This window comes from Micropterus salmoides, unplaced genomic scaffold (assembly GCF_014851395.1).
Source record: "Micropterus salmoides isolate LMB-PRFRI ecotype aquatic unplaced genomic scaffold, ASM1485139v1 Ms_hic_scaffold_12, whole genome shotgun sequence".
Classification (NCBI taxonomy): Eukaryota; Metazoa; Chordata; class Actinopteri; order Centrarchiformes; family Centrarchidae; genus Micropterus; species Micropterus salmoides.
The window spans coordinates 24,126,121-24,147,584 of NW_024040263.1; the positions used below are offsets into that span (position 1 = coordinate 24,126,121).

At 40.6% G+C, this 21,464-nt stretch overlaps 3 protein-coding genes across 9 annotated transcripts in view; 2 read left to right on the plus strand and 1 right to left on the minus strand.

The window, feature by feature from the left end:
* tsc2 (TSC complex subunit 2) overlaps window positions 1–6,196 on the minus strand; it is a 27,416-nt gene extending 21,220 nt beyond the window's left edge. For 3 of the 6 annotated variants that reach the window (XR_005443864.1, XM_038714061.1, XM_038714062.1), the window contains exons 1-8: window positions 2,891–3,025; window positions 2,695–2,781; window positions 2,485–2,595; window positions 2,242–2,389; window positions 1,611–1,728; window positions 1,467–1,515; window positions 209–334; window positions 5–78 (exon numbers count right to left, since the gene is read on the minus strand). Coding sequence is in view for 5 of the 6 variants with exons in the window: in XM_038714061.1 (XP_038569989.1) it covers window positions 5–78; window positions 209–334; window positions 1,467–1,515; window positions 1,611–1,728; window positions 2,242–2,389; window positions 2,485–2,595; window positions 2,695–2,781; window positions 2,891–3,025 (848 nt within the window). In the remaining variant the exon portion in view is untranslated. Of the gene's footprint in view, window positions 1–4; window positions 79–208; window positions 335–1,466; window positions 1,516–1,610; window positions 1,729–2,241; window positions 2,390–2,484; window positions 2,596–2,694; window positions 2,782–2,890; window positions 3,076–4,468; window positions 4,626–6,056 lie in introns of those variants that run through there. The other 3 variants (XM_038714063.1, XM_038714058.1, XM_038714059.1) reach the window with 2 other exon arrangements.
* On the plus strand, window positions 4,905–10,067 carry nthl1 (nth-like DNA glycosylase 1). 2 transcript variants are annotated; one of them, XM_038714093.1, is made up of 7 exons: window positions 4,905–4,954; window positions 5,985–6,175; window positions 7,165–7,433; window positions 7,522–7,692; window positions 7,837–7,996; window positions 8,645–8,750; window positions 9,536–10,067. In XM_038714093.1, the coding sequence occupies exons 1-7, from the start codon at window positions 4,920–4,922 to the stop codon at window positions 9,834–9,836; spliced, it is 1,233 nt and encodes a 410-aa protein (XP_038570021.1). In that variant the 5' UTR covers window positions 4,905–4,919; the 3' UTR covers window positions 9,837–10,067. The 2 variants fall into 2 exon arrangements, with proteins under 2 accessions (XP_038570021.1, XP_038570020.1); XM_038714092.1 differs by lacking the exon at window positions 4,905–4,954 and having other exon boundaries at window positions 5,887–6,175.
* Window positions 10,068–11,040: 973 nt separating this feature from the next.
* On the plus strand, window positions 11,041–20,411 carry LOC119899513 (Na(+)/H(+) exchange regulatory cofactor NHE-RF2-like). The gene is made up of 6 exons (XM_038714099.1): window positions 11,041–12,400; window positions 12,697–13,008; window positions 16,428–16,613; window positions 18,005–18,158; window positions 18,816–19,015; window positions 19,116–20,411. Exons 1-6 carry the CDS (start codon window positions 12,194–12,196, stop codon window positions 19,281–19,283), a joined length of 1,227 nt encoding a protein of 408 aa, XP_038570027.1. The 5' UTR covers window positions 11,041–12,193; the 3' UTR covers window positions 19,284–20,411.
* The last annotated feature ends 1,053 nt before the right edge of the window (window positions 20,412–21,464 follow it).

A 21,464-nucleotide genomic window follows, 5' to 3' on the forward strand; every position in this document is an offset into this window, starting at 1 on the left:
ATACCTCTCCTCCATAATGCGACACATGGTGTAAATGGCACTGTGGCCGAGGTGAGTCCCCAACACCTTCCTCATCAGCTAGAGAGGCAGAGAGCAGCACAACAAGAGAGAACAACAAACAACACCGGAGGCGGTTATGAATTGTGCACTTTCACGTCAGATAAAAGCAAATGTGTGTGTGTGTGTGTGTGTGTGTGCGCGCTCTCACCTTCCAGCAGGATTCACAAAACTCCTTGACGTTGACAGTACGGCAGAGAGTGATGATGAAGAAAGTGAGGGAGTCTGAGGGCAGGCAGTTGTAACACACCACTGCATCCAGTACTTGTAGTGCCACCTGAACACATCATACACAGTCACACACACAAGCAGTACAAAAACTGATCAGCATCAAACATGCAAAGGCCTTCAGCTGAGACCGCTGTTGAATACAAGCCAACTGCGTTAATTATTTTTGCATAGTGCTTTGATTATTAAAAAAAAAATGTCTGTGGTTCATAAATTCAAGATTAGAGTAGGTGTCACTAGATTGGCTGTGTTAATTATGTAGTTAATGGGTACTGGTGATGTTTACATAATCACTTGTTTACAATAAAACCATGTGCATTTTTAAAAGTCATAACAAGAGGAAAGTAGTTCATTATAAACCTCTTGCCATTTGATTGTTTAAAATTAGGCGTCACATGCTCGCCTCACGTTTTTATATGGCATGGCTAAATGTTTAAGGAATTCCACTGTAGTATAAATGTAATCAGCACTATATGAGTCTGTCATGCCATCACCAATTAAAAACATGGCAGTACATCTGCAAGCTTCACATCGGGAAACTGCTCTCTAATCTTGATAAATTCACATTCAGCATGTTGCAAAACCTGTAGACAACTGGAGATTTTAGTAAATCAAAGCATATCAACAACCCAGGTCCACAAACAATCACATTTTGAGAATCAGAAAAACACTTGAAATGAAATAAGATCTCTTCCCTCAGTGCCTCGGTTTGCTATGACAACACGGTGCTTATAAATACACACCCAGTGAACACGATATAAAAGATGAAAAGGCCATCTGCATCCACACAATTTAAACAGAAATGTCAGTTTCTTCATCATTTATTTCAAAATTATTGACGGTGAAAAGAATGGCTTTTGATAGTGATTATGCAGGTTAACTGTATACAATGGCTTTGTACTCCATTCTCACACTATTTGCGAGACCTTTGAGTAACTGAACCACTGAATGACCGAAGGTCTTCGCTGGCTCAGAAATGTCATCTTACTACCAGTGAACAACAACAGTAACTTTTGAGCAGGGACGGCCAGCATGTACTGTTGAATACCAACGAGATGTCTGAACAAAGACAGTGTTGATTGTTCTTCAGATGACACTTGAAAACATGTTACACTGCAGTGATAGTTGCTTCAGTTTAACTCAAATCTGTAAGTAATGTGAAGAAATAAACAAATACCTACCTCAATATCTGTTGAAGATGTTGTTCTATTGCACAGGAGACAGATTTTCCTGTAAAGAGCACAACAGAACGAGCAAAATGCATGTTAATAACATTTTTTGATTAAAAAACAACAGAGATGTGTTTATTTGTGTCTCTGACTTACTGGACCATGACGGAGACATTTTGGTCCAGATAGCAGCTGTTGAACTTCACCAGATTTACAAGAACGTGAAGAAAGTCGGAGGTGAGACCTATTTCCATCCACAGGAGGACAAAGGGTGCTGATAGAAAGGAGATAACAGTGAATAAAGGTGTGTAACAGACCACTCTTTGTCAGTTACAATTACAAACTCTACTACAAAGCGTGGTTCACATTAGCTTGGATCTCAATTACAAGGGTGTGTCAGCTACACCAGAGGGTTAACAGTCACCGTAGCACTGAAATATGTTTAGTTTAGTTTTTAAATCTTCATTGTAAAGTCACCATATCTGTGCCCACAGTTGAACACAAAATCCATCTACAAAAACAGAACAGCGATCACAAGTTGAAACTAACCGACTGAGACGTAACAGAGACATACAAAACATTTACAACTATCTAGTATGAAACCTAATACGCCATTTCAGTGTTTGCAAGTTAGTTTATGGGCTGTATTTATTCTGTGTTTGACATCACTGGAATCAAGATTATCAAATCCAAATATTAACATTGCAATTCAAAACGAAAGAGGATTATGGTGATGAATTATGCTGATAATACATTTTGAAAGTGCTTTAATATTTGTTTGTTTTACCTATGTCCTCCTCTAGGTATGTGATGTCTTTCCCGTTCTCAGTTAAGGCTTTGAAGACTTCCAGCCTATCAGATAGGTCCTCGTTGCATGGTTGGTAGTCTCTGATCTCCTTGAAAAAGTAGGCTCTCAGCGGGCCGAGCCGCTCACCCTTCACATGAACAGTGAACGTGGCTTTCATAAGATAACAGGAGCTATATTCACATTTTGTATTTGCTTGTGTGTGTGCGCATTGTGTCTATGTACCTGTCCCTGTATAATGGCCCTCAGCAGCTGCAGGACAGCGTGTCTGGCTTCAGGTGGTTGCTCTGGAGACAGCATGTCCTCCACAGCTTTCCATACTGCCTCCACTCCATGCTGAAACACACATACGCATGTGCACACAGATTTAAAAACAAAACAAATAAGACTACATGTACTGCTATGACAAAAATACTACACCCAGTGCAGACTCACCTCCTCAAATTTTTTAGTTTTGGCAAGATCACAGACATGGTTCATCATGCGAACACGGTTGCTCAGACCGCAGTCCGGGTGGAGCTCCTGAAAAACAACAAGGTCATGACACGATGCAGAACATGATGACATGGAAATTCAAAGCGTGGTGAGTTTGAGTGCATATGAGCATGCACAGGTGTTCTCTTCTGCACACCTTGATAATGTCAGTCGTAATGATAAACTCAGACGGTCTGTTATCACTCTGTTTGCTTGGTGGTCGTGGGGGTCCCAGCCCAAAGATCCCCTTCACCTTGTCCCTGAGACTCTCCTTGCTTGGTTGTTTATTCATGGCCCAACCTGGAGGCGTGGTAGACTGCACAGGCTGGGACTGACGGCTGCCTGGAAAAAGAGTAACACACATTTTACATTATGCATCACAGTAAGCTTCGGTTATTAAAGTGCAAAAGCTAAAGGATAGAAAGACGTGACGTTTCTTGAAGGCAAGCAGTTTGATGGATGGTCAAAGTAAAACATACGTGTGCTCAAACAAAACCCATTGCAATTGTAAAATCAATTTTCACAGAGCTATTAAAAGCATCAGCAATTACCTTTTCCTATGATTTAGCATTACCTAAGCAAATATGATGCTAAAGATCTAAACAGTCAGTTATCCCAATATACAAACACCTACTAGTTTTCGTATGAACTATTTCTTCAGTGACTCCCACTGAAATGTTCACAGTGAGGTATGTGGATTACCCAGAGTAACTGAGATGCTGTTTCCAGAAGGAAACACTGTTGGGTTACCCTTGATTGATTATTGCAGCAAAATCATGAAATATATCTGTCCAGGTGCGTCAGAGAGCTGCAATTGTATACCTAAGTTTAACTCTAATATATCCCCCATATTCACGTCATCTTCTCTTTGTTGTCTTTTTCCAATGACTCAACATTTGGGCAGTGTGGAGTTTTAATATGGATCTTAAAGGGAACTTCTTATGCATGATGAAATAAGATTTCTATTTATGATGACTATTGTCATTTTGTCCCTCATTTATCTTTTTGTCTCCTTCTCAGTCTTTGGCAGTTTGAAGTCTTAAGTGTCTTCCAGGAAATACGAATGTGGTGAGAAAATTTGGTAATTGTCTCTCCTGGGCTGTGCACTTCTAGCTGTTATAAATTGTGTATTCTCACTAAACGGTTGTATATTATTGTACCATAACTCTGTCTGTAAGGTGGATATTTTCTTTCTCATGACACCCAACCAGCCTAAGATAACAAAGGTCAACAATCTTAATTAACAGACATTTATTACACTTATGGCTGCATCTCGAAACCATAACAGGTCAGTTAAGTATGTAAATAAGGTGAACAGACCATTCCAGACTCCCACCCACTATTATCCAGCAGTGAAGTTTGGAGTCCCAGCCTGTGGCTACATGTATAAACCAGGTTTTGGAAATTAGCTGTCATGTGGACTTGACAGAGGGGAGGGGAGGTGAGCAGACAGACAACGACTTCACTGTTTCAGTTCAACAACAACAACAATAACAACCACCACCACCACATCGATGCAAGGTAGCCTCCCACCAGAGCAAATTACATCCATGAGCACTTGACAAAATAAACATGGTCTAATCAGGAGAAATGCAACCTATTAACTTAAACCGTTAGATAACGTCAGGCATTACGTTGCCTGTCGAGGTCTGAGTTAGCAATCCTCTGTGGCATTCAAGGTCTGGTAGCATAAAAAAACTGCACGCCCCCCCCTCTCCCCTTCTCCCCCTCTCACCTTATTGGAGAAAAGTCACTTTCGGTTTCATTGACTTACAGCTTCGTCCATATGCAGTTAACGTTAACCTAACAGAGCTGTATGTGTCTGTGCATTTATATTACTCTGTACTTGCTGCTGAAAGCTGGTCCTCAACCGGATGACACACTAATGTTCTGACAGGGCCACTTCCTACAAAAACACGTTCACTGCTTTCGCTTGACGGGAAATGTAGTTCTGATCAAGCTAAACCCAAACTATGCTAACAGCCGTTTATAAGTCTGGGATTATTTATCATGACAAATGCAGAGCAAAACATTTACAGTAACTGCACGCATCTGTTCTGTTTCCCAACAGCCGCGAAAAACTAGAACAGTAACGTTATCAATACATGTTACTAAAACTGAAACGTTAGTACCTAACGGCTAAGTAGCGGCTAGCTAAACATGCTAACGGTGCTGAAGTTGGTTCCATGTTGGAGTCAGAAGCCGTACCGTCAGGCTGCCTGTGAGTGGAGCTTTTTTCGAAAACAAGGTTGACTTCTTGTAATTGAATTGTTTCATTGAACTCAACTTTGTTGTATTGCTATGTTATATGGTCAAGAGCATGCTAAAGATTGCTGTGAAAAAAGGAGCGAAACAAACATTTCGAATGGTAAGTAGTAGAAACAGCAAAATACTTAACGTTATTCGCTGTAAGTTAAGGTACCTTATAAGTACTTTGGTGTAAACACAACATACTACTGATTATGTTAATAATGCACTGCAAATGGTAACAGTTTTGTTGGCGTTACAATAATACTGTATGAGGTCTCTGGATGTATGTCCAAAGTCAAGCTCATGACCAATTTGTTAAAAAGATAGTCATTCAAGGAGTATAGACCAGATGTTTTCATTATGTTCCAACTGTACATCAAATCCATAATAACTACTAATTAGTAGAATTGCTTGTAAATTAGCAAAAGAGGCTGCAAATATTGACCTGATGGTGAATTTTAGTAAGACATAATAAAGTGTTTTTAATAAGCATAGATTGTGAAGGAAGATAATGAAAGCAGTTAGAGGAAAAGAGAACAAGTTGTGTTGTTTTTTTAGGTATACTGTAAAAGCAGGAGTAGTAATGATTAAACTGAGATGATGGAGGACAGTACTAGATTTAAAATAGGAACTCAGGGAAGTGTGGTTTTTGTGATCAGGAAGACACTGTAGACCTTGTTGTGCTTCACTGTCCTAGATATTAAATTAAATGATTCTCAGACTAGCTCAGAAGAGCTGTGTTATTTAATTCTGTTTTAGTATCTTAGTGTTTTTTGAGCTTAAATTTAAAATACCAATTTAAGTTGTTTTATCAAAATGATTGTTATTTCCTTCATGCATTTATTTATATAAGGGATTCAAGGGATTCAACTTCCCCTCGTGACCAGAAACTACGAATGAGAAACTATCTTCATCTAAATGCTTCACCCCCGCTGCAGCACGAGGGTCTGTTATGTCGTCCAGTGTTTCTTTATGGCCTCTCCTTACTTCATGCAAAGCAGGTCTGTAATCACTCGGAGTGGTAATCAAAATGCTGGCTGCACACCTGCGGCCTCTCTCAAGTCCAAACTTACCAACAGACGGAGGAATGTGGATCCAGTTTCCTCTGTGGCCGTGAAAGTGGAGGAGGATGATGATGATGATGAGGCGAGGATCTGCGAGCAAAGACCCTCCTCGGCCCCCTTATCAACGGGTAATGTTAACGTTACACAACACAGACACAAATTAACCATAACGTTAAGTCATAAACTAGCTTTACAGACTGTCTGCTCCAGGGCTGCGAAAGCTGCCATGGTTGTTACCAAAAACAACAATAATGCCTTATTTGCTACTGTTGACAGGCTGGCAAATCCTACTGTGCTGAAGCTGAACTTTAATCCACTAAACCATGCAATGTTTAACCAGGTGTAGATATAGAGTATAGTATTGTCCTACCTTCCACTGAAGGTTTACAGCTATAAAGCCTTGATATTCTCCCTACAGGCTTTTTCAAACATGTTTTTAACTGCATGGCATCAGACTTCTTTAAACAGTCATCACACCTTAACTCTAAGGCTGTTCCCCACAGGCCCTGAAAACTGCAGTTATTAAAACATAACCATAAAGATAACTCACGAATGAACACTTACAGGCCCATATCAACCCTGTCATTTTTTAGTAATTTTTTTAACAGCTTAACACTCTCTTGGCCCTAAACAATTGCTTTGATGTTTTCCAGACAGGACTTTGACCACATCACAGCACAGAGACTGCTCTTAAGGTCTTGAATGGGATCCACTCATATACAGACAATGGAAAAGTTTCAGTCTTAGTATTATTAGATCTCAGTGCTGCATTCAAAACAATTGACATCAACATATTACTACACACACAGGAAAACTGGGTGGGACTTTCTGGGACAGTGCTAAACTGGTTTAAATCCTAAGAACAGGGACTACTTTGTGTTTAAGACGATACAAAATCATTAGGCTCAACTACTGTCAAAATTAAACACGGACAAGCAGCATTCAGTCTTTATGCACCACACATACTACTTATGTGATCTTCAATGAGGTGATCACATACTTTGCACGGATGTCTAGAAACTTTTTGCCACACAGTCTACTCTCTTTTTAATGCACACTTGCTTTGTTGCCTGCTGGGTCAGATATTTCTCATTCTCTCTCCCCTGTGCTCATTCAGGTGGTTGCCCTGAACTCTTCCCCGACAGGATGGCACAACCAAAAACAGAAACGGACACTTTACCACTGTCTTCACACAGCCAGAGGAGGAGACAGTTAAAGGTGGAATATGACGGGGATGAAGGCGCAACACCGGTGAAGACTGAGCACTGGGAACCTCTCGACTGGAAGAAACAATTAGGATACATTCAGGAGATGAGGAGCGGCCGTGATGCACCTGTGGACAACATGGGAGCAGAGAAATGCTACGACACAGAGGCCCCTGCACGTGTAGGTGTGGTTTCAGTTTTTTCAAAATAATTCAGTAGTTAAAATCTATTCAATCTGATTCCCTCTGTTGTCTTGTCTGTCGGCACAGGTGAGACGTTTCCAGGTGCTGGTTTCACTCATGCTGTCTAGCCAAACCAAGGACCAGGTGACAGCAGAAGCTATGCAGAAGCTCCGAGCTCACGGCTGTACGGTGGAAAATATACTCGCTACTGATGACGAAACACTGGGAAAACTCATCTACCCCGTCGGCTTCTGGAGGGTAATGCAGAAGTCTTTTTTTATGTGTTACATCACTTAACCTTAATGAAATCGGTTTAGGAGCTGTGCTTCCATCCTCTCACCCTTCTCCTTTCATCAGTTTAGCACCTTATTGAATGGTTTCTCTCTCCCCACCCTTTTTTAGACTAAGGTGAAGTATGTTAAGCTGACATCGGCCATGCTGCAGAAGGAGTTTGGCGGGGACATCCCAGACAGCGTGGAGGGGTTGGTCCGCCTGCCCGGAGTTGGACCTAAGATGGCTCACTTGGCTATGGACATCGCCTGGGACCAGGTGTCCGGCATTGGTGGGGGCACACTCCTGAAGCATGAGCATTAACTTACAAATCAGATGGAATAAATAGTCACATATAGATGGAAACAAGCGTCAGTCTGCCTCTTGATAACTAAGGCAATAGTTATCAAGTTTTCTTTGGCGGTACGACTCCTGTATATTTGTGACGCCCAGAGAGACAAATATATTTTTAAGTTTTTATATTTCAGTTAACATGTCAGAATACCTCAATCCGTGCACGCCATTGTGCCGCAGTGTTTGAAAAGAAAGAGGCTACTACTAGGACTGCAACTAATTGTTATTTCATCAACTCATTATTTTTTTTCAATTAATTGATTGTTTGGTCTTTAAAATGTCTGAAAATAGTAACAAATGTCCATCACAAACAGTCCAAATATAAACTAAATTCTATAAAACATAAAACTCACAATTAAGAAGCAGGAATTGGGTATTGTTTGGCAGTGGTGCTTCATAAGTGACTTGATGATTAATTGGATAATCGCTTCAGAAAAATAACAGATTAAACAGATATAGAAAAAATACAGTTTATCTGTTTAGAGTAGACATAGTGAGTCCAACATCACCATTCACTGTTTTCTGTAAATGTAAATGGTTATGTGTGTGTGTGTGTCTCATTTATAGTGCTGATTTTTTTGTGTAGGTGTGGACACACACGTGCATCGTATCTCGAATAGGCTGGGATGGCTCAAGAAACCAACCAAGAACCCAGAGGAAACACGCAAGGCCCTGGAGGAGTGGTTACCCAGGTAACAGCATGACTGATTCACCACTGACCCATAACAACCTGATCAATATAGAGACCAACAAATCTATGAAGATCAGAGTCACCAGGACTGACCCAGATGCGTACAGCACATCATTGACTCTGGTGGTTAATAGGAACTCCTCACTATATGAGTAACGTAACTGTTGTAATTTCATTTTTAATGATGAGGAATGACAAATCCATCATCTGCAAAATGATTTTCAGTAAGTCTGTCTCTGCCAACAATGATTTTAACCTATTACAGGAACAGTAACCTCTGGTAGTTCAAAACAGGGAGATACAATATTTTGTGCACATTTTCTACATATACCTGTCAGATTTGGGCATATTTTAGAATTAGATCATATAGCTGTTTAAGTGAAATAATTATATACAGAAACAAACCACTATGTCTTTAATTTGCTAGCAGCCGATGATTTAAAGCTGCTTTAATCAATATTTTTAGATTATCATTGGGATCAAATGACTACATGGAATATGAGAGGGGTCGGTTGTAGTGATGAACCCTCAGAGAATTATCGCCCAACACTGCAGCTCCCCTGGAACATTTCTGCGTTGTTTGGTTTTACGCCCTGCAGACTTTACTCTATGATGCTCCACATCTGCTAGATGTGTAAAAATGCAGCTGTTGGCTAACAAGTTTCCCATGTCAGCGGAAAAGGTGATAATATGTTATTGTTACAGTGCTATTCCCAAATGAGCAAAAAAAAACAATTAATACAGGTCTACAGTAAGCATGAGATTTCCTCTCTAACTCTGTTGCAGGGAGCTGTGGAGTGAGATCAACTGGCTGCTCGTGGGCTTCGGACAGCAGGTTTGTCTACCCATCAACCCTCTCTGCTCAGTGTGTCTGAACCAGCACAGCTGTCCATCTGCCCACAAGAACTCTCCTACAAAGAGGCCTAAAGCTAGATCTCCATGGTCTCTGAGTCCAACCTCTTCCTTTAAAACCAAAACTGAACCGGAGTTTGCTGTTAAAGATGAGAGAACAAAGAAGGAGCCACGGTCCACACCCATTTCCCCGACCACGCAGAGAAGGAAGCTAAAAAGCAAGGTTAATCATTAAGTTGGTTGTCACATAAGTTTGTCCGAGCGGTGACAAAAAGACTTCAATGTATACGCACACACTGAAAACATGCATCTAAGCTAAATGCTGATGTGATTATTGTGATATTTGTGTTTTCATCACTGACAATATAACAACACCTTTTACATTCTATCTGAGATTATATATTTTTGTACTGTTAGTGCTTAATTCTTTATTACCAAATAAAAACATGTTTGTCCTGAAACTGGATTTGAAGGTCATTTTTCAAGTTTGTCCAGTAGAGGGAGTATGCCTGTTGCATATTGAGGGAAAAGTAACAACAACATAAACTTTAAAAAATTGTATGTATCGACACTAAACCCATTTATAACATAATATTTAAGTCAATACTGTACCTGGAATATATAATATACTTGTGATGAAACAACATGAAATATACTTAAATACAGTAAATGGTCTCAATTCCTTATTCATAAAAGCTGTTTTGGCTGTGTTGGCCGTGTTTATCAATTTAGTAACTTTAGTAGTCCCATCTTGCCCTAAACCGGTGGTTCTGAAACTTCTTCTGTCACGCCCCCCTTTAGAGGCTGGAAAAAGTGAAAGCCCGTCCCCCAGTTTGAGAACCACTGCCCTAAAGTATGCTAGATATTAGTCCAAATTAGTCAGTAAATAGAAAATAATTGTAAAGAGCTGGCCAAACACTATCAACTTTAAAAAGCACTGATATAAACCTTGTAAAGGCAGGATGAAAAGGATATTTCACTTTGGAAAGAACCCAAGAGCCACATTAGTTCAAACACAGCCTCCGTTCATAAAAACATGGTTGAACTCAACTTCATGTCATTAGGTGTGTCACTTCCAAGGCACCTAGTATTTCATGTTGGCTGACTGCCATGGCTTACTGTGACACTTAAATGGAACAGAGTCATTGTTAATGTTATTACTTACACCTGTGTCGTGCTACAAGGCAAAATTTCTTCTGTGAAAAAGGCCTGTTACAGATATAAATACCCTTGACTGGAACCTCTGTAAAATGTTATACAGTGCGTATATTTGTGGCTTAGTAGATAGTATTATTGTAGTTATTTGGTTGCTTTTGTTTTTTTCTTAATGGTGTTGTTAACTAAGGGAGAGCTGACTGACCACTTACATTTACAGTTATGCACATTTGCACTGAGCTTGCACTACTGTTGTGTTGGCCACTGAGCACCTTTGTAAGTGCCTTGCTGAAGGCAGCTTGACAGTAGTGATTCAGATGCAGTAATTTAATATTTCACTGTTTGAATATGCATTTAATGTATTGCTCAAGGGAACATGTTGCAGTGTTGAATTCAGCTCAATTCAATTTTATTTATATTACCAGACAACAGACATTATCTCTGGGCATATGTTGAGGATTTCACAGATCACATGACTTGAAGTGCAAAAATCTTCTGAAAGTCTCATCTTTCCTGATCTGAATATCAAGAACACACACCCCCAACCTTGGTTGCCCTGGATGATTTGAGAGACTCCCTTTTAAATGGATAAATGCAAGCAAGCCTCAGTTACGCATCACAAACACAATGAAAGCTTATATTTCATGAAAAATTAAGTTTCCTTTTACGCAACCTGTATTGATCTCCTGTGAAGACAGGGATAGAGGGCGGATATGGGAGATTTCCGCCAGTCTGGTTTCACCTCCACCCCTCAGGTGGAGCCTCTCTAGACGGGATGTAACCGGAGCAAATCTCCTTAGCATTGCATTGAACGTTTTTCAGAGGCATCTTGGTTGCAGACTCGTTTCATCCAGAAACAAACTGCCTACATTTTTACAGCAATCCCTAACAGCCTCGTTACTGTTAACAGGCTTAAATTTACTGCCAGCACATCACTGCTGCGCTGCGTTGTCAGGTGTGCGCTGAAGGGGACGTGGTGGCATCTGATGTTGACGCCTCTTCACTCTCGCACCTGCTCGGGAAGGAGGACAGAGGAGGAGGAGAATTAAGTGTTACGTCCGACGAACAGCTTTCTAATCTCTGATGTCTTGGATTACTCCTGTGATGCACTGGACGTGAACCCTGTCCGGGGTTTTTGGCCAGTGTTTTACGCTCAATGGGCACAATCTTTTTGCGGGCTCATATTTTCGACCTGGCATTTGCATGGTGGATTAAACACTCACATTAGTTTTAGCCTAGTTGTATATTTGTGCTATCTGAACAATTGTGGATTATTAAAGGACTCGCATTATGCTAAACGATGATGACCATTTGGTCACTGAAGCGCGCAGCCGGATTTTGGATTAAGAGCCAGAGACTTTCCACCGCTCTAGTACCAATCACCTGTTTATTCTCCTGAGACACTTTGACCTGTTTCCCAACTATTGACGCGCTGGGATGGAGAGTGAGCTGAGACCCAGGGTCTGTTACCTGACCAAAGGAGAGCGCGGCTATGGGTTTCACCTGCACGGTGAGCGGAATAAAGGCGGTCAGTTCATCCGCAAAGTGGAGCCCGGCTCCTCGGCTGACCTGGCGGGGCTGCGACCTGGAGACCGGGTGGTGGAGGTGAACGGGGAGAATGTGGAGAACGAAACCCACCATCAAGTGAGTCATGGCTAAATAAATAGCTCCATGCCTTTGTGGTATGGAGAAGCCAGAAAAGTCTTAGACTCTTCGAGGTACAAACAATGAGTTATATAGGCTACCTGTTGGGCCACTTTTTACTTTGCCTGTGGGGGGGGGTTATTAAAATGGGTCATTGTGAGCCTTGTGGGAATCACTGTGTGTCTTTGTCACACTAGTATGTAAAGGCCAATATAGGGGGAACAGAATGCACAGAATCTCACCACACTAACCGGTGTCTTAAGGTCCACTCTGTTACTCCTCTCTCCTCCCTGCAGGTGGTGAATCGTATCCGTGAGGTGGCTCACCGCACTAGGCTGCTGGTGGTGGACAGAGACACTGATGACCACTTCCGTAGACATGGCCTGGCCTGCACCGAGGACCTGGCCATTGAGATGGGAACACTTTCTCCACGCCCCTCACCCAAACCTGCCCCTTGTACCTCTCCCTTACCCAAAAAGACCCTGTCACCAAAACCCAACCACACACACTCATTTCACCGTCCTGCTGCAGGCTCACCCACACAAACTATCACACAAGGCAAGGCCAAGAGATCCTCAGAGACATCAAGTACCGCGACAGACACAGAGGTAAGGGTGGACTTCATTACATCAGACCCTTGTTTGTGGTCTCTTATTAGCACTAGAAGATCACATGAAACATTGATGTTATTGATTATATGCATAGTTTTTATTAGAAGAGAAATGAAAGGAAGAGTCCAGATTGAGTTGAAATGGTTAGTTGGTCTCTCTGGCTGACAGCAATTAGCCAATGTGTTACTGTGTCAAGAGTTTGTGTGACACTGAGTAGGCTATATATACTCTTTAGCCTGATGCGTGTCTAGCACTAATCTGGATTTGAACACTTGGGTGATCTGCTTGGCTAAATTCAGTCCCAGTGCAGTGCCCTTAAAGAGTCTGATTACTTCTCTGAACAGGTGGGACAGAAAATTTCAAGCACAAACCTCAGGTGCACTGGAGAAAAAAAGGAACAAATTAATTGAAGCCACAAAAAGGGAGTAAGAAAACATCCAAGTGGAGGCACTTATGCAGGGTTGAAAGTAAAGATTGGCTGGTTTGAAAGGATATTAATAACTATGTGACTTGAATTTATCTTTCTTTATTTTCATCAGCTGGATGTCTTGAACAGGGATAATACCTACACAGCACGAAAACACTGCATAATCCCTCTTCCTCCAGTCGAAATTAGGCTACAATAACGGTGAAAAACTGAATAGAAGAGTGAATAAAAAGTATAATTACAGCAGGTTTAAAAGGATTTCTCACCCCCTCTCAGCCACATTGCAACAGTGGGTTTTATTGTCCTCTTTTTAACTTTCATTATTTTTCAAACATCTGCTTAAATATAATCTCAAGCCATTGTTATCTGTTTACAAGCCACTGTAAACTCTAAGCGGTGTGAAGATTTAAAATGCATTATTGTATTTAAGGAGTGCTGTCTCTTTGTGCACACAGAGTGTTAACACCTCACACATGATTCTTCGCACCTGACTGCAGACATCAGAGAAAAAACCCTGCTCAACTGACCATGTATGCTGCACATGCAGAACTGTTTAGTTGTTTAGTCAAACTATTGAATCATCATTTTGGAGATTGTGCACTAGGTGGAGGTGTACTCCATGTACTCAGTTCACTGAGAGTTGAATTTACCTTAAAGATTTGTTCAGGATGTTATTCTATTTTTTATACAGACATTTAAACATTCAAATTTAGCAGGAATTTCATAAAAATATTTTTTTCCCTTAGTTAGAATCTAAATGTCTTTTTCCTTTAACAGTCTGCTCTGATGAGGGAGGGCTTTGTAACGCACTGTCCAATATGAGTTTAGATTTTATCACTCACCTGGTCTGCTCGACTTTCATTTGAGTGGATTTTAACAAAGCAGGCTTTGAGTGTCTGCTGGGAAGAAAGAACGTACCAAGCAGACCTTGCGAGGAATCAGATTTTAAGATAGTAATAGATAAATAGACAGATAAAATAAATGTTGCACACTCAAACTGTTTGGGTAGGTATTGTTATTGTTATTTGTGTACCACTGACCTTACAGGAGCAATCAGATATAGTTAGACACATTCTTTCAAAGCTTTGGTAATGTAACAAACATTATACACACAAACTAATGACATGGCAGAAAACTGCCTGACATCACTGTGACATCTCAGTGTCAGCCTGCTCAGTGTTTGGGCTCCAAACAAAGTGGACCAGGATCCTCAGCACCATATCAAACTGCCATCTGTTTAGCCGAATGCAGGGTAAATACAGGCTTCCCCTTGTCTGGGCATCACTTTTGGTTATAGGTTCAGATGAAACTCCATAATATGCAGTATAAGCAGCACCTGTACACCATATCCTATTCTATCACCACCAGCTGTGGCTCCAAATATCAGCTGACCACTTCAACCAAAGCTGAACTTTATAAGCTTCAGAAATATATTTTTCATTCTAGTGCTGAAAAAATGCATTATATTATGCAGGTATGAATGTGTCCACCTCCTCTACATGGAGTAACATGGGACCGTCAAACACAATACAAAGTCCTGTTGAGGGCACAAATGGCCTGTGCTTTTAACCATTAATATACCTGACAAAATAATGGCTTTTAATATGCATTTTCTCTTTGCTCTACCTAAGATGGCCTGAAGAATGAACCTTTTCAGCTTTTTCCACTGCTAAGAGTACCTTAAGTTTACCTGACTGTACTGCATGTGAAACTGGTTAAGTGTTTGCATAATGTTCATCTATTAAAAATATTGTGGCATCAATTTATAGACCTTTTCAACAAATCTTATGTATGTGACTGACTATTTTTGTCCACTAATTAAGCAGCAGAAACTATTACAGTGTATTAATTCCAGGCCAACACCACTGAAGCCCTGCGTTTTTCAAGCATGCAAAAGACACTCACTCTGTTTGTGCATACACAGAGTCTCTCCCTCTCATCTCTCCACCTCTGTGTCATTCATCCTGTGACATGGCAGCAGACACCCATATACAGTTGTCTTACATAACCACAGTGTTGGCTGCTATCACAGCCACACAATTCAGTTATCTGTAAAATATAAGAAAATGTGATAACACTTTGAAGAAGGTATAAAAAGTAAGCTCCAATATAGTAAAATATTAAATTGGAGGTACTAATTTGATATTACTTTGTTGATTTATCGATTGATTGTTTGTTCTAGTTAGATGTCAGAAAATAGTGAAATAATGCCCATCACAATTTCTCAGAGCCCAAGGTGACCGCTTCAAATTACAGTCCAAAACCCAAATATATTACAGTCATTTAAAACAAAGATAATCAGCAAATTGTCACATTTAAAAAACTGGAACTAGTAAATGTTTGGCATTGTTGCTAAATAAATTGTAAATATTTACTTATTGATACTAAGATTTACTGATTATCAAGACAATAGGAAAAACAGATCTTTCATAAAGCTCTCTCAGGTAAGCTTACCCATGAAGCAGTGTCACTAGACAGTCACTTTCCTGGGCTAGCCTCAGGACAGGGACTAATGCGTGATCCTGGCACAGAACACACGTGCGCGCACACACACACACACACACACACACACATCCAACATGTACATAGTACTCCTGTCAGTGGTCATTAGGTTCAGGATCTGTCTTAATGTCTCTCAGCTAGATCCACTTAGCCCACTCTGCTCAGCTCTGAGACCACCGGCTCATCTTGCCACTTTCTCCTGCTTAGCTCATATACACACTCTAGGTACACATTTAGTTGGGCTGGCCAATAAACATGAAATCAATATTACAGTGTCTGTAAAAAACAAAACAAAAAAAACAACTAATAATCTGGTAACTCTGCCTCCTTATTAAATATCCTGTTTTTGTAAAGTCTGTAAAAAACAAACAAAAAAAAAAAACAACTAATAATCTGTTAACTCTGCCTCCTTATTAAATATTTGTACATTTTTGTAAAGTTCTCATTCTAGACTTTGCTGTTGTCTTATGTCCTGTTATAAGCGCAGGCGCAGCTCTCACCGGAGCCAACAGCTGAGCTCCTTCCACGTCTGTGTCACCTGGTGAAGGGGGAGAAGGGCTATGGCTTCAACCTACACAGCGATAAGACAAAGGGTGGACAGTTTGTGCGTTCAGTGGACCCTGGCTCAGCTGCTGAGAGTGCAGACATCAGGCTTGGAGACAGACTAGTGGAGGTACAACCAAAGCGCACACATATTAAAATATATGAGGCGGAAGTGTGACCCCTGTTCCCCTTTTCAGAGTATACATGCATTGCCAGAGGTACTTTAATTGATGGGAAAAACAATGCCACCACTCCCCACATTAACCAGGCCTGCGCGCTGATTTGAGGTGTGATTGGATTAGACATGCATCAAAGACTTGGAGATACAGTATTTCACATACACCCCTCACATTTTTGTAAATATTTGATTATATCTTTTCGTGTGACAACACTGAAGAAATGACACTTTGCTACAATGTAAAGTAGTGAGTGTACAGCTTGTATAAATTTGCTGTCCCCTCAAAAGTACACCCCTATGTGAAAATGTCCACATTGGGCCCAAAGTGTCAATATTTTGTGCTGCCACCATTATTTTCCAGCACTGCCTTAGACTTGGGCATGGAGTTCACCAGAGCTTCACAGGTTGCCACTGGAGTCCTCTTCTACTCCTCCATGACGACATCACGGAGCTGCTGGATGTTAGAGACCTTGCGCTCCTCCACCTTCCGTTTGAGGATACTGCACAGATGTGATGCCTTTTCTGAGGACAACGTGTCCTGTTGAACTGCTGTATGGTCTTGGACACCGTGTTGCAGCTCAGTTTCAGGGTCTTGGCAATCTTCTTATAGCCTAGGCCATTTTATATAGAGCAACCATTTTTTTTCTCAGAGAGTTCTTTGCCATGAGGTGCCATGTTGAACTTCCTGTGACCAGTATGAGTGTGAGAGCGATAACATCAAATTTAACTCACCTGCTCCCCATTCACACCTGAGACCTTGTAACTCTAACGAGCCACATGACACTGGGGAGGGAAAATGGCTAATTGGGCCCAATTTGGCCATTTTCACTAAGGGGTGTACTCGCTTTTGTTGCCAGCAGTACACATTAATGGCTGTGTGATGTGTTATTTTGAGGGGACAGCAAATTTACACTGTTATAGAAGCTGTACACTCACTACTTTACATTGTAGCAAAGTGTCATTTCTTCAGTGTTGTCACATGAAAAGATATAATCAAATATTTACAAAAATGTAAGGGGTGTACTCACTTTTGTGAGATACTGTATGTGTACTTGCATGAGTGAGACATAATTTCCATTTCCATTGGTGGTGTACACTTCATGTTGTGTAGAGGAAAAGTGTGGAGGCAGGAAGGGAATTCATACAAATAAACTTGTTTCTGCTCAACAGTTATTGGTCTGTAAGGCAAGACATACCAATAGTACTACGACTACTTCCTAATCACTGCCCCTGTCTCCTGTCTGTCTCATTAAGTCTGTCAATCATTTTCTCTGCATCTCTTCACTTCTTTGTCCTCCACTGTTTCTGTTTACTCTGACATCTCCTTTTTCTCTGCTTCTCAGGTGAATGGAGTGAACATAGAGGGCCTGAGGCACTCAGAGGTGGTTGCACTAATTAGAGCAGGAGGGGAGGAAGTGCGCCTACTAGTGGTCGATCAGGAGACAGACGAGCTCTTCCATACCCTGGGCATCACACCCGCCACCAGCCATGACAAAGGTTAGATTGTATGCACACACATATCGTAAAACTTCAATTAAAACCTAGTCCCAATAAGTTGCCTGTCCCTTTTACTGGCCTGGTGTGGTTACAGATTTTGACAAATAAACGCTGTGGTCTCAATTAGAAGCTTAGTCTGGTTTTCATAGTTCTCTGGATGTATAAAACCTCTTAAACCCCACCAGGTCGTCCTCTTGAGCTAGTTGTAAGCTGCTTATATCACACATTCAAATATAAATGTTTAAACTTGTAAATATAGACATGCTACACATCACATTGGTTAGATTCTCCACAAGTCCACTTTTATGGAAACAATGAGCACCAAAGTCTTATTCAGTCAGATTTACCAACATGGTCTCTCTCTCTCTCTCTCTCTCTCTCTCTCTCTCTCTCTCTCTCTCTCTCTCTCTCTCTCTCTCTCTCTCTCTCTCTCTCTCTCTCTCTCTCTCTCTCTCTCTCTCTCTCTCTCTCTCTCTCTCTCTCTCGGCCTAGATAGTTTTGTGTGAAAGGAATTAAAGGCCTGTTCCAAATATAGGCAGGGTGAGTTCAGTGATTGAAGCAAATAAAAGCCTGGGATATTAATTGAAGTTTTACGGTACACAACTCTCATACTCTCCAGACAAAATGCCTCATGTGTTAATGTTTACTCTCTCACAGAGGTCTATGTGGAAGAATCAGCCACAGAAAGCGCATCACCCACGCCCTCTCCGACCTCTGAACTCCCTGCCACAGGTCCACCAATCATAAACGTCACACTGACAGACTCCCCAAACACAGACAAGACTCCAAAATCCCGGGCCAACAGGAGCTCAGCATCCTCAAGAAGTTCTACCACCCAATCAGAGATCAGCAGCTCGGTGAGAGGAGAAGTGTGAGAGAAATAATGCAAGAAATGAAACAGAAAATGAGACGTTGGTGAGTGTGTGCATAAAACACGTACGTTTGTGTGTACTGTAGGTCCCCGATGAGAATGACAGGCGTGTTTCGGACCCTTTCATTGACAGTGGCCTGAGACTGAGTCCCACAGCTGCTGAGGCTAAACAAAAGGCCCTCGCCAACCGCAACAAAAAGAGAGCACCTCCTATGGACTGGAGCAAGAGACAAGAGATCTTCAGCAATTTCTGACCCCTTGTACCTTGAATTTGTACTGTGCTTGAGTGCAAATTTGAGTTTCTCCAGTATAGTAGCCTACTAGTATTTACTTTTTACTCCACTACATTTGTCTGATAGTACCTTTTCAAACCATGTATCTCCAAATTTGATCATTTTTTATTCTTTTGATCAATTGAAGCATTAAAGGACCAGTGTGTAGGATTTAGTGGCATCTAGCAGTGAGGTTGCAGATACTAATGGACTGAAGACTCCTTGCCACAGAGTCCCCTTCCTAGCATGTGGAAGAGAACCCGCTCAATCTCTTCTTCTAAGGCTTATTGTAAGTCACCCAAGTCAAAACAACCAATCAGAGCCAGGATAATAGTAAAACACAGACAGGTACCATTTTACTGCCTAATGAGTAATTTTACTTTTGATGCTTTAAGTAAATTTTGCTGATAATACTTACATACCTTTAAAGTAAGATTTTGAAAGCAGGACTTTTACTTGTAGTAGAGTATTTTCACAATGTGGTATGATACTTTTAAGAAAGTTAAAGGATCTGAATACTTCGTTCCCCACTGCCAGAATGCAAAGAGAAAAATATATATTATGATAATAATATGATTCTTCACTGCTCATATTATTATCTCAAGTACTGGTCCAATCCAAGGAAAAAGAGGCAGGTAGTGACATTAGTAGTAATACAATTAAATTCTGTTCTGTGTCCACTATAAGATATCAAATAGTATTATCTATAGATGCTTACTTTACAGTATCTATAAGGATGGACAACATTCTGTGGATGTGTCAGAAATCTTCCAACACACTGCATTAAACAATGGCATTAATGACTGGCAGACCTTCTACTGAGAGACTTATTCATGCAAATGGTGCCTGGTCAGTACACAAAGTTTCTCTTTATTAAATCATAATTCTGAGCCATGAGTAGCGACTCATATAACAGCATATATGCACTATGTTTGTTTTTGCTGCAGATACGCTTTTCTGTTGTAGTTTTTAAATAGTTTTATGTCTTTCAATTTACAGTGAGCAGATCAGATGTTAAAAGGACAGATGCTGATCTCTTGTAGCTTTTTAAGGAATTTTCTCCAAAATGTGCTTGCCTGAAACTTCCCAAAATGTGAAATAAACTTTCAGAATATGTGTAAATAATAGAATGTCAGATATCAATGCATGTGTATTCATGTTAATCAATGTTTTGACAAATCATTAGACTGGGTTGCTGTGCTTTTGTAAATCTACTGGGTCCCATGACAGGTGGCGCTATTCTCTAGTTCTGAGCTAACATATCTTTCAACTGCCTTTAAAGTCTACACTAACTAGTACACTCAGCAGCCTGACCTGGGCTTATCATATCTGTGTAGGCTACATTGGCTATAGCCCCACTGAGTAAACTGTAGTCTAGAAAAGACATTTATTTATTAATTATTATTTTACACCACTGCCATACATTTGGTGGTGAACGGGCATCACGGTAATGCTTTTAAACTTTAACTTTAAGAACTGCTCACAGACACATTCAATGAAAAGTCAAAAAGCATTGAAACTTGTTAAGAGGTGCCTGTAGTCTGAGGCCTCAGCATGTGACTTACTGTTTAACAATTTAAATGTAAAGACAGCAGGTGTTGAAATGTAAGAATTTTGCAGCTCTGTTTGGCTCTTTACATTAAGTAAGAGTTTTGCACATTGACACTCTGTCAAAGCCTTACGAAATGAAATGGACTCTGGCCATCTTCTCTAATATCCAGCCTTCAGCATGCATGACATGATTTATTTCAAGAAACCACAATTCAGCTGGATTTTCAAGAAATGTTACACACATTAACTATAAATCATATAACAGACTCAAAGCATTTTATTTCCATTCCCACCTTCAAAAATGGGGAACACAACTGGTGAAAATAATCCACAGAAAAACAAGAGGTACCAAAGTCTTTCTGCCAAATTGCAATAATAACAACAATGCTCTTTATTATATAAACAGAATTTAGAAATTCATCATCTTTCATCCTTCCTTTGTTCCCATCTTCTTTACCTCTATTCAAAATCTATTCACGAATCTGTCACGGACTACTACAGTATCATCCAAAGAAAATGTACACTGATATTGCAGATGCAAAAACCTTTTGTGAAACTAAAAACATCAGGTACACAAATAATAAACTTCAAAAATCAAGAAGCAACCAAAAA

What these genes read in the sequence shown, in the direction of transcription:
- nthl1 (XM_038714092.1), top strand. Translation starts at nt 5,902, where the DNA reads ATGCTTCACCCCCGCTGCAGCACGAGGGTCTGTTATGTCGTCCAGTGT. An exon ending in CTCGGCCCCCTTATCAACGG is followed by an intron (nt 6,176 to 7,164) that starts GTAATGTTAACG and finishes GTGCTCATTCAG; the next exon opens with GTGGTTGCCCTGAACTCTTC. An exon ending in ACACAGAGGCCCCTGCACGT is followed by an intron (nt 7,434 to 7,521) that starts GTAGGTGTGGTT and finishes CTGTCGGCACAG; the next exon opens with GTGAGACGTTTCCAGGTGCT.
- LOC119899513 (XM_038714099.1), top strand. Translation starts at nt 12,194, where the DNA reads ATGGAGAGTGAGCTGAGACCCAGGGTCTGTTACCTGACCAAAGGAGAG. An exon ending in GTACCGCGACAGACACAGAG is followed by an intron (nt 13,009 to 16,427) that starts GTAAGGGTGGAC and finishes TTATAAGCGCAG; the next exon opens with GCGCAGCTCTCACCGGAGCC. An exon ending in CGCCACCAGCCATGACAAAG is followed by an intron (nt 18,159 to 18,815) that starts GTTAGATTGTAT and finishes ACTCTCTCACAG; the next exon opens with AGGTCTATGTGGAAGAATCA.